Source organism: Seriola aureovittata, chromosome 19, assembly GCF_021018895.1.
Source record: "Seriola aureovittata isolate HTS-2021-v1 ecotype China chromosome 19, ASM2101889v1, whole genome shotgun sequence".
Taxonomy (NCBI): Eukaryota; Metazoa; Chordata; class Actinopteri; order Carangiformes; family Carangidae; genus Seriola; species Seriola aureovittata.
In genome coordinates this window covers 7,120,602-7,132,893 of record NC_079382.1, presented here as the reverse complement: position 1 = coordinate 7,132,893, position 12,292 = coordinate 7,120,602, and the positions used below count along the sequence as shown (strand labels likewise).

The 12,292-nt window shown below is 42.9% G+C and overlaps 1 protein-coding gene across 5 annotated transcripts in view; it reads left to right on the top strand.

The window, feature by feature from the left end:
- The window catches only part of LOC130187504 (kelch-like protein 29), a 203,083-nt gene that overhangs the window by 128,200 nt on the left and 62,591 nt on the right, over positions 1-12,292 (top strand). For all 5 annotated transcript variants that reach the window (XM_056405180.1, XM_056405177.1, XM_056405178.1 and 2 more), the window contains 3 exons: positions 6,633-6,829; positions 9,182-9,294; positions 10,758-10,904. In XM_056405180.1, coding sequence (XP_056261155.1) covers positions 6,633-6,829; positions 9,182-9,294; positions 10,758-10,904 — 457 coding nt within the window. The remainder of the gene's footprint in view (positions 1-6,632; positions 6,830-9,181; positions 9,295-10,757; positions 10,905-12,292) is intronic.

The following is a 12,292-nucleotide window of genomic DNA, read 5'->3' as shown; positions in this document are numbered from 1 at the left end:
TGGATCTAAGTATTCCCCTAGTATTCTGCCCTTCATACTCCATATTTTTTTATATTCGCGGGCTGTTTTGTTTCCATGGGTGCCTGTCTGCATACAAGTGTGTGTGTGTGTGTGTGTGTGTGTGTGTGTGTGTGTGTGTGTGTGTGTGTGTGTGTGTGTGTGTGTGTGTGTGTGTGTGTGTGTGTGTGTGTGTGTGTGTGTGTGTGTGTGTGTGTGTGTGTGTGTGTGTGTGTGTGTGTGTGTGTGTGTGTGTGTGTGTGTGTGTATATGTATGTATGTATGTGTGTGTGTTTGTGTCAGCTGCAGACCTTTTTAGTGTCTCTAGATGTGTGCGCACACGTGTGAGTGTGACTGTAAAGTTTGATAGCGCAAGTATGTCTTTTTTTATCTGCCTTGTTTTCCGGAGAGGGAATACCATAATTCCCTAATGTCCTCATCCTTACTTCAAATCCTTGCAGGTGTTTTCGGCTTGATTGAGAGTCCCCTGGACCCAAAGTTGTTTTGCCGCCTTGCTGTTTGTGCGTGTGAGTGTGTTTGTTCTCACTTGCATGGCTAGGAATGAAGTGCTGAGCAAAGACAAAGACAAACAGAAAGACACACACAGTTGCTGGCGGTAGCTGGAATGCCTTGGGGAAGTTTGTCACTTTGCCCTGCAGCCATGCTGCCTCCACAGCGAGCTCATCAGAAAGCTGCTTATCAGCTACCGCGGCCTCCTCGCTCACCACTGATACACTTGTTCCTCCTGAATAGGGATGGAGTGAGGAAAACCAGAGAGAACAGAGGTAGAAAAACCTCAGAGCCACGTCTATACTAGCACCACTCATCTCCATGACAGCGATATGCACCCCATGAATAAAAAAAGACACACTCGGTCTTCCTTTGACCTTGACAATAGCAGAGAAGCTTCCTGCGAGACTGACGTGACTTTGGGTAGAACTGAAGCTCCCATGCTGGTCAACCTGTCTATCAGCTTGTCTCGTCTGTGCCTCTTATCCAGGACTCACAGTGGCCAGATCATTTATGCGTAGAGACAGGGCCACAGAAAGACACCGGGACTCCCAGAGGAGCGGGCTGAATTTCATCAAGCTCGTCTTCATGCCTTCTGCTGCCTACATAGTCTGATTTTTCTTGTTTAATTTGACAGTTTAATAGAGCAAATTCTCATTAATTGGTTAATTAATTGTAAAACTACTGTGATTTATTGTCATAACACTGTCATTTTTCATGACATTGTGTCTAAAATCGAAATTTTATCATTTGACTTCACACTGGAGAATATCTAATGAATTTGTTATACTAATTGTTAATTTTGTAAGACGTCTTTAGTTTGATGTAATGAAGTCATGATCATCAACGTTATGAACTACACCAACAATGATGGCTGTTGACTTTATGAAGCATGTGGCACCTTGACTTTATGGAGATGAGAGCTGTGTTAGAATAGGACAGCAGTGAAACGCTGACAAGAGAAGCACAGAAAGGGAGAAAAACAGAGGAATAAAAGCGACTAAAGAGCATACAAGGGGAGGGAGAGATGAGCAGCGTTTCAGTCGTAGCTGTGAGGTGTTTGCAGCCAGGCACAGAGTCGCAAGCTCGGTCAGAGAGGAGCAAACGGAGCCAAAGGCCTGTCTGTCATTGAGTTACGGCCTTCCATGTGCTGCTCAGGCCACTTTTTCAGTGCAGCTGGAATTATGCTGATGCTACTCATGGCTCACTACTGTCCACGTCTTTATGAGGTCAAATAAGAGACAGAGAGAGAGACTTCATCTCTTTAAATGCTCTGTACCCCCCCTCTCCCTCGCCCAACTCGATCAGGAGGCATTCACTGCTGTTCAAGCCGTCAGCCTGCTGTAAACCTTCACAGTGTGTGTGCGTGTGTGTTTGTGTTTGTGTGTGTGTACAGTATGTACTTGAAATCTGGAAAATGTATGTGTGTGCAAATGTACTTGACATGAAGCCTCTGCACGTGTTTTACTGCATGCATGCTTTAGAGAGAGAGAGTGTTTGCGTGCGTGCGTGCGCAGGTTGCAAGGACATAATTCTTGTGTTATCCAGGCAGGCTGCCATTAGTCAGAAAGTAGAGATGTAATACTGGAGGGTGAGGGAGTGCACATCACACTTAGTTTCCCTGGCCTACGCACACACACACACCAACCCAATGAGTCACTTAAGAAATTAAACACTTAATTGGCAAAGAGCCGAAATTTAGCAGCATGGAATGGCAAAGTAATTATGAACATCCATGTTAAAAATTTGGAAATTCTTTTTGGGAGATACTCCTAAGGCTCCGCATCAGACGAGTTTTCAAAGAAATAAAAAAAAAAAAAAAAATCTTTCCACAAACGCATCCATTTTCTCATCCGAATCCTAAAATGTCTGTCTCTCAATTTTTAGTGTTCTCCTCCACTGCCCACCCTCACCTCAAATTTCCAGGCCTCCCATACAGAATGTGTTCATTCAACCTGCCATCTTACCCCATGATACCTGAAGAATGTAATGCCGTTCCAAAATGTACGCACACGTCTGCCCTTGCCCCCACCCAAAAACCTATTACCCTATCCTTTAAAGGGCTGATGCACAGAGCAGGGAGACAGATCATCTCCGGTAATTCCATTTTACCCCTCGGGATTTTTCAATAAGTGTGCTCTGCAGGCATTTAATTTATGGCTACTGCATCTCCACACCACAGTAATGTAAAAAGCTCCAGAATCTTTCAGCAGTCCTGACACACATGCTTTCATGCCTTTTGTTTCTCTCCCTCCTTCTCCGAGTCGACGCGTGGTTTTTCTGTGCCTGTTACTCAGAGAGTGTTATGACTATGAGATGGGTAGAGAGCTGTGTTAAAGCCCATTACAGTGTCGGCCCTGTGTGAACACTGCAGCTGAGCCCCGAGTGCACAGTTCAGCCCTCTGCTGCTCCATTCAGCCTGAGCTGAACACAGGACACTGTAATACTCCTCACATTTTAATTAGAACCGTTGTTTTGACCAGCTGTATTTATAGGGTCAGTTCATCCAAATTACAAAACATCTCCTCGCTTTCCTCTAGTTGTATCCAGTCATGCAGATAGGTTTGCTTTTATTTGTCCAGGTTTGAGAGACCCGTGTCTGTGATTTGTGCCACTACTCGTACACATTTTCATATTCTTATCCTAAATCTCTTATATTCCAAGATATTCTCTGCAAATTCTTGTAACTGCACAAATTTGTCGTAAATTGCCCGTTTCAAATTGATGAATGGCACATAATCATCTCCCTTAAATTTCCCTGTAAGACTTCCTGTTCCACTTCATTTGTGAGCAAGTTTCATTCCAAAGAAAAGACACCCAAGAGTAAACTTCACAATGTGGAGCTTCAAGTCCTGTTGTCAGAAATCCACAGACAAAAACATAACAAACTTAGCAGTGTCACTGGTCATAGTAGAGGACCAGAAGCAATTATTAACGCAACTACCAGCTCGTGCCACCAGAAAACTTAATTTGGAACCCCAAATTTGTTTATTGTAGTTATTTACTTTAGTTTTAGTTCATTTTCAATCAAATTATGGCATTTTTTAATTCAGCATAAATCAAACAAGAAAGCTGATGAATATGACAGGTTGACTTTATGTGACGCTTTAGAATGTCAGCAGTTTTCATACAGAATATTTGTAAATAAAAAAAAAATCATGATGCTTTTTTTTTTTTAAGGAGATGTGTTTTTCAAAAAAAGCTGTAAGAAACAAAAATTAGATTCCATTGACCTCCATTGTACTGAGTTGGAGGCAGAAATCTCAGAAACCTGGGCAAACAAAAACTTAATGCATGGCTAGGCTGCTTTTATAAGACCTTTTCTTAAGTTTCAGTCAACTGGCCATTTATTCATGTAGTAGCAAATGTTACTGTCAGATTTTGTTGTTCCACTTCAGCCTTCCACTGGCTCTTCTGTCATCGCTCCTCAGACTAAACTTTCAGGTCAAGTTTTTCTATCAAGAGTTCTGTCAATCCGATGTCCACGTTTAGTTTTTTCTCTCCTGCTGATGGCCCCGTGTTCACACTTGGACGGAGGTTTGGGCTTTTAAACTCTCCACCTGTCACCCTGTCCTCTTCGTCCTTTAGAGCGTCTGACACAAACTGGACTCGTTCCAGCCAGATAGCCTTGAAGTCTCCTGTATCATAACTGATGTTATGGCCTCAATACTGGAATGCAAACACAAGCAGAACTTGAATCCCAACACAGATGAAGCTACCGTATTATGTGTGTTTATTTTTATAATTCATTCCTGATTTATGTTGTGACAGAGGATGTAAATGCAAGCCATTTTTAGCCCAGACAGTGTAGGCTTTGCATTTGAATAAGCTTCTATCTTAGCATGTCTTGCTAGTGTATGTGCTTCCACAGAATAAATGGTCTTATAAGAAAAAGCTAAATGTATTCCCCGTAAAATGGGCTTTTTTAGGTTGAAGGATGTATTAGGAAGTGCGTGCGTGTGTGTGTGTGTGTGTGTGTGTGTGTGTGTGTGTGTGTGTGTGTGTGTGTGTGTGTGTGTGTGTGTGTGTGTGTGTGTGTGTGTGTGTGTTGCTGCTCCCCCCCTCCTTCCTCTCCGCCTCTGCTCACCACCATTTTGACAGTCTCTGCTGATTTTAAGACTTCCTCTTGAGTAAGTGGTACATTTTTCACAAACAAATTTCTTTGCCTGAGTGTGCCCATCTTTTTTCCCCCCTCGCCCTACCTCTCCTCTCTGTTTCTCCTGTCCTCCCTGCCTCCCTCTCTCACTATTTAAATTCAAGTCTGCAATCAGACGCGGCATAAATATCCACCTCTTTTAGAAGCTCCAGAAAAGTCATTTCCATAACATAAGTGCTAAGACAAAACAAACTGCCACTCGAGCCGGTTGCTATTGCACTAATTGACCAGGTTGATGAGCATGCTCTTCTTTTATTTTTAGCTCTTCCCCCGCTTTTTCTTCCCCACCTCCCTCCATCACTTTAACGCTGAACAACACTCCCCTTCCCTTCTTTCTGTCTTACTACCTGCCCCCACTGCAGGGCTTTGTGCGGAAAAAGGGCAATAACACTATGTGGCTTTTTGCTTTGCAGGAGGAAAAAGAGTAACTACCTTGGTTTTTCCAGCCAATGTCCATCCAGAGACAAATGCCATTGTCTTTTATTTTATTTTTGGATGTCCTTCTCCCCTCTCACCTCCTGAGTGCGCTTTAAATGACAACTAATGTCTCAGTTCATATACTACAGGCTACTGATGATTATTGCAGCCGGGACAAAGGCTCTGTTTAGGTGTGATGGTGGATTTTTTTCGGGGGTGGGCGGGGATATCTCTTATTTAAAAGACCAAGGCACAGTCATGGAACAACCCAACCCCTCCCTCAGAAGGATGGCTGCTGGCTCCCTGTGGAAGAACCATCTCGCCCTGCCTCCCTTCCTTTTGCTTCCTTCTCATCCACTCCCACCCCCAGCCTCTCCTCTCTCGTCTTCACTCTAACCATTTCGTCTACCTGTCTCATCTTGTTTGTTTTGCTGTCTGTGTCTCACTAAATGCTGACTGTTTGTCATGATTTCTAATCCAACAAACTGGCTCCAACAGAAAAGGAAAAGAGACGCACATGAGCAAACACCCACACAGAGAAACAGAGCGTTATCATTGTGCTACCATGACTGACAGAAGCAAACAGCCTCCATCCATCTTAATGTAGGGTACTTTTCATATTGTTGATGTCCATAGCCGCAGGGAGAGAGACATAGTAGTGGGGGCATGCGTTCTGCGGGACTTTGATTCCATTTATTTTGCCCTTGAGTGGATTATTGTTTCACATGGGACATTAAACATGGGTGGCGAGGTGTTATTTGACGCTCTCATACCTCCCCAGGGGGATCCTGCATGTGGACTAATCTCGGCCATTTGATCCCAGTGAAGTCACAACGTGGCCCAGTTCTGAAAGCAGCCCTCCACTCCCCGCACATCTCGAGCTCTGCATTACGAAGGGATATCATATTCTATTTAATTTGCTCATCCAAGCACTCCCTGGCACCCCTTACACTATGCCAGTACGAGTGGATACGCCGCTTTGATACCCAACACGCACACGGCAGCGGTGTAGGCTCACAAACAGCAAGAGCTCTCCAGTGCAACATGCTATAACCAGCATACTTGACATTCTATCATACAGTATGTCAGCGTATGAAATGTGCTGTCACTTTCTTTCTCTCTGTTTTCTGTTTGATAGCTCATATGTACCCTGCCATGTATGCATGTCCACCTCCTAAACTATGCATACATGAAAACACACATGTGATAAGCATGCCTGTGGAAGCAAAGCAATAACTTTTGTTTGCCTTATCTTTGTTCAGAGGGGACGTTTGTTTCAGATGCAGCACTATAGTTGCAAATCTGCTAGTCCCATAGAAAAGTAGAAACCATCCAAAGTTCTGTTTCTGTCCCTTTTCACTTTACGTTTTGATCTTATTGTGTAATGATTCTCCTATTTTCTCCCCACTCTCGTACTGGCCCAGGTGTGTTGTAGGTGTTGTGTGTAGCATACATGTATCTGTGTCCCTATCCTCTTTTTGTTTTTGCATCCTGGCTTTGCCTCTCCTTATGCCTCTAAACTCCCCTGTTTCTGCCATGATTGGTTGATCAGGTCATTGGGTGAGACGAGGAGCGGGGAGATGCTGGAGCTGAACATGAGCACAATCGGCGCTGACGTGCTGGAGCTGCTGCTCGAGTTTGTCTACACGGGGTCGCTGGTCATCGATTCGGCCAACGCCAAGACGCTGCTGGAGGCCGCCAACAAGTTCCAGTTCAACACCTTCTGTAAAGTCTGTGTCTCCTTCCTAGGTAGGAACAGCTCAGAAAACAGCAGGGGTGTGTGTGTGTGTGTGTGTGTGTGTGTGTGTGTGTGTGTGTGTGTGTGTGTGTGTGTGTGTGTGTGTGTGTGTGTGTGTGTGTGTGTGTGTGTGTGTGTGTGTGTGCGTGTGCGCACGCAAGTGTTATATGCTTATATCAGCAAGTGTGCATGTCTATTGCATCAGATATTCCTTTGCGACCTTTTCCTGCTACACGTAGCGTCTACAGCCTCGTTTATTTTCATACGCTGTCATGCTTCACCACCATGCACAACTGTACAGAATGTCTCATGCAGAACCTAAATTTCCGCCCAGACTCTGGCACATCGGGTTCCTTTTTGTCATGTTTCCAAAGCTAGCAGCCGTGTGAGAATTCTGCCTGCTAACGCTCTCGGTTGGGCACGGTGCCTCTGATCTCGTCCCAGTGGGCAGCACCGAGCACAGGGGCAGATTTATAAAAAGGTCAGGCAACAATTGTCACTTAAATGTCAAATCCTCTGGCCTGAACCGTGATGGAATCGGAAAAAATAGCGAAACAGATTGATACTCTACCCTGATACTTGGACAAGGTATGGAAAGTGGAGGAGGGGAGGGGAGGGGCTTTCAGGAGCCCAAGAGGTCACATGAAAAGCAAATGGCATGTGCCAGATTTTAGTGGGTCAGGCAACCAAAAAGCTGCAAATGTCAGATTTTGCATTCCATTTAATAAATTGTTTTGGGTATCGGTAACACAAGGGAAGTGCATGTTAGCAAAAAGGTCAGCAGCAGGAAAGGAGTGAAAAGAAAGTAGAAGAGAACCAGCAGCCCACGTTATTGATTTGTTTTTCTCGATTTGGGAACAAAAAAAAAAAGAAAAAAGCAGGGGAAGCAGAGAAGCCATTTGTAGACTTCATTGCCACTGAGACGTCAATCCATTCTTCCTCGACAAGATTCATGACATTTCAGCACATTAGAAGGGGAGAAATACAGGCGCAAGCGTGTGTCCTTGAGCAGAGAGAAATTGATGCTGTGTCAGATATTATTGAAGTTTGTAACAAATACACTGAGGAGAAATAACTAACATCTCCAAGACCAAATTATACCACTTTGACTCTTATTCACACAACTTCAACCAAATGGAAACTGTCATTTATTTTGTGCCTGCTACTCTGTGAGAGCCCATGACTTTTTATTATCAGAGGATTGAAAGTGAATTAGCAACATGCCCCGTATTTCAGCTGTTGTGAAGATATTAGCCACAATGGGAAGCATTTTACGTTTTTACTGCCTCAACCTAACACTCATTTTTCTTGTCCTGTATCTAAGTAGATCTAAGTGAACTCAACACACTTTTATGCAACAAATTAGATTGCACACCTGGCTGTCCTGTATTGAAGAAACGGATGAAAGGATTATGCACCATAGTGCTCTGAGTTTGTAAGCATGCACAGTGTAATAACTTTTCATCTGCTCAAATGACATCACAGAGGGACATTTTCTGCCTTTTGTTTAACCTCTAACCCCCACTCTGACGCAGCATGAAGCCAGCTTTTATTTGTTCCCCGTTTGGCTTTTGTTTAGCTGTGATATAGCAGATGTTAGGTGACCTTTATCGGTTGATATTTGTTTAGGAAAGACTCTCAGACTCTGTCTTCAGTGATAAAAGGCCCTCTCGTTGCCTCCCTTTAATGGCTATTGTTTAAACAGGCTTCATTCAGTGGCCACTGACCCAGCGGATCCATGTGTTCACTTGCCTGTGTGTGTTTGTGTGTGTGCACTACACTACCAGCACATTTTCCTCTCCTGTGATAAATGGTGATGTGTGTTAAAAAACTAAAATTACAGACACACAACCTTAAATGCTGCACCCTTAGAGGAGATCACAGACGCTGGCATAAGCCTTCTCCCCACTGGCCCGGCCATCAGGCTAGTTTCATATTTTCTGTTTGTGTGTGTGTATGTGTGTGTGTAGTATACCCAAGATCTGACAGGACTTCTTTAAAGTGGCCCAGCTAATCCCAAATCCCACTCCCTGCCATCCACCACCTCCTGCCTGGGCTGTGAGCGATCGATTCCCCTCGTTGTTTGTCCCCAGAGCTTTTTTGAGTTATTATACTTGTTCTCCCTTAGTCTCAGGCAGATACACACCCCGACAGGCTATGAGTATGTGCTACCTGCAGCCACTTTTTCTGTCTCTGTAGCTTTCTACGTCTGTCATCTTTTTATGGATGTCTGAATGATGTTTTTTACCTGTCTTTACCAATCTGCCCGTGTCTCTGTTTCTTTCTTGTTTTGGATTCTCTGTCCCCTCTCTCTGTCTTTCTGCCTGTCTCCCCCTCTCTCCGACCTTGTTTATTGACTCCAGAGAAACAGTTGACTGCAGCTAACTGTCTGGGAGTGCTGGCTATGGCTGAAGCTATGAGTTGCACGGAGCTCCACAACATGGCCAAAGCTTTTGCACTGCAGAACTTCCCTGAGGTGGGTAGAGATTCATCATCTTTATGATTTCATTGATTCCTGTGGAACAAAGTTGCACAGCGTCTTCACCACTGAGAGAAAATAAAAGTAAATAAAACCATTAAAAAACTGTAATAAAATCTGAAATCATCACCATAATAGAGTTCATACAATAAAAATGACTTGTTTTGCTTGAGCACTATTTTGTGAGACTCCACTCTTTACACTGCAGAGGGGAATATTGTACTTTTCATTACACTAAATCAAACTGCAGTTTGTTGAGACTAGATTAAGATTAAAGTCTTTGATGCAGAACGTACATGACGTCCATTCAGTTCCATGCATTTAAGTTCTAACTGGCAAATACATGGACCTGACAAGTAAACGAATGTATGTTTGTTCAATAGCAACATGAAAATGCTTTATTCAGGTCAAGGCTTTCACCACATACAGCACCGTGTACTGTGCTATGTGCAACATATTGCACTTTGCAGTAATGTAAAGATATAGACAAAGACTCAAAGAGAAAATTCAAAGAGATCTCAATTTGTCTGTAGCTGAAGAGGCGGGTCAATCACACAAAATCACAGAGGACAGAAAATTGCTCTGCTGCACTCTACGGTGCATTAGGAAAGTGTTCAGACCCCTTCAGCTTTTTCGCATTTTGTTATGTTGCAGTCTTATGCTGAAATAATAATAATTTTCTCCCTCAATACCCCTTCACTCAACACTCCATAATGACAAAACAAAAAAAAATTATTTTACAATTTTTTGCAGATTTATTGAAAAGTTAAAACTGAAATATCACATTTTCTAAAGTATTCAGACCCGTTACTATGGCACTTGAAATTTAGCTCAGTTGCCTCTCATTTCTCTTGTATTGAGTGTAGATTGATGATTGATTTTAGCATAAGGCTGCCACATAACAAAATGTGAAGACAGTGAGGGGATCTAAACTTATCTAAAGCACCATATATTCTGTGAACTATCACTACTTTCTGTTCAATAAAATTCAAGGCCTCATACTTTATGTATAAAAGAAAATTACCCCTGTTATACTCTATTACCTGTCAGTGATTATGCAAACTGAAGCACAAGTGTAATCTGAATCTGAAATCTGAATTCACTTTACTGTGTCTGATTACAATACATAATTCTCTCTTTACCTCTGTTACGTTTGTATGTGTAAAAACTACAAAGAGATATGTTAGAAATAACTAGCTTCTTACTCACTCCACCAGTATAAAAGTGGTATCGATCTTCTCAACAAACTCTCAGAAAGAAAGAAAATCTGAGCGCCTCCGAAAATGTCGAACTATTGCTTTAAATCCTATAATCTTAAAGCAGCAAACAAAGCTTTGACTGGCAGTGATCAACTTTTCATTTGCATGTGACAAAAGGGACTACTGTTCATGTAAGGAAATCACATCCGTCAGACAGCACAGGTGAACTCGCTGATGCCTTTGTCCTCCATGACCCTTCAGGTGGCAGGTCAGGAGGAGATTCTGAGTGTTTCCAAGGAGGACCTGGTGGCGTATCTGTCCAACGACAGTCTAAACACAAAGGCGGAGGAGCTAGTCTACGAGACGGTCATCAAATGGATCAAACAAGACCCCAACTCCAGAGTGCAGGTAATGGGGAAAAAAAGAAAGCCGACAAGTGTGTTTGCGAAGTGTGTGTCTGCTCTGCTGTGACGCCACAGTGTACTTTACCAAACTGAGCTCACACTGCATGTGTATCATGAGACCAAAAAAGTGAGATAAAGCCCCTTGTTACCACTGACGGTACAGATACTGTATGTCTGTGGAGCCGTATGAGTGTAGTGTACGGTACACAGCATAAGAAACCAGACAAGTGGCTCCTCATTTTCTCTTGGTTGTGTTGTATTCATCAACTTTGTGCTTCAGAGGCAGCCCACGATAGCATTTGTTCATAATCCAAGGAGTGCCTTGCCATCAGAATGCACTCTACTCTTAGTTCAACTTCAATTGTTTGTGAGACATTATACTGCATGACAATCCCAACAAAAACACAGACGGCCGCAGTCTTAACAGGTGTTTGATTTATTCTTAGGGGCTGTTAATCATAATCAAAGGTTATATCTCCTAGATAGGTATTGACAGTGAGGTACAGCGGGTCAAATTTTAACAAACGTGAAATCAATAAGCCTCAAGGTCAGAGCGTCAACTCCAGCCCACATTCATGAAAAGGTAAAAAGACTGCGCCGTAGACAGATCCATCCAGTGGCTAAAAACTTCAGGTCATGAGATTTTTATGGATTCAGTCATAAAAAACATGAATTTAAAGCTGATGATTTTAAAGTATTTTATAGCTGTTTAAAAATGGAGGTGAGATTATCATCAGATAAATTACACCAGTCCATCACTGCAAGAGTCGTTCGCTCAGAGTAATGTCTTCTCATCAGACAGCAAGTGGGGGAGCAGCCTTATATCAGCTGAATCAGATTCGGTGCAGACCTCTGCAATCAATGTTACTTTATTGGCACCTACTTTTATGAGGCACATACGTCAATATTTGAATTTTTCACCATTTGGATTAAACATTTAGCATTTATCCTTTGATATGTGGCACTCTGAGATTATGGTGAAATCTATCAGACCAGAGTATTAAATGCCACACAAAGTTTAAGGACAAACTATTGAAAGCAGATGGTGATGCTTGTCAGAAATAAGGAAGCGGAGCTACTCACACAGATTCTAAGATTAAAATAAGAGAGAAACAGTATAGAATCAATTTTTTGACATGGTTATCAGACTCTACTGCTGATAAATCCACTCAAATTGGCATTTGTGTGGTGACTGATGGGAAAATTTTATGCGGTGCTCCTGCAAATTCACAAAGAGCCACAAGAAGGCTGATGCACAGTTTTTCGGAGAACATACGATCCCTGTCATCTGCGTTGCAAACCTCCAGCCAGCTGAGATCGGCGGACTCCTGCAATCTCACACTCTAATGGAGAGGTGCAGAGGTGAGTTACTCAGATGAAGTAGAAGAAAAA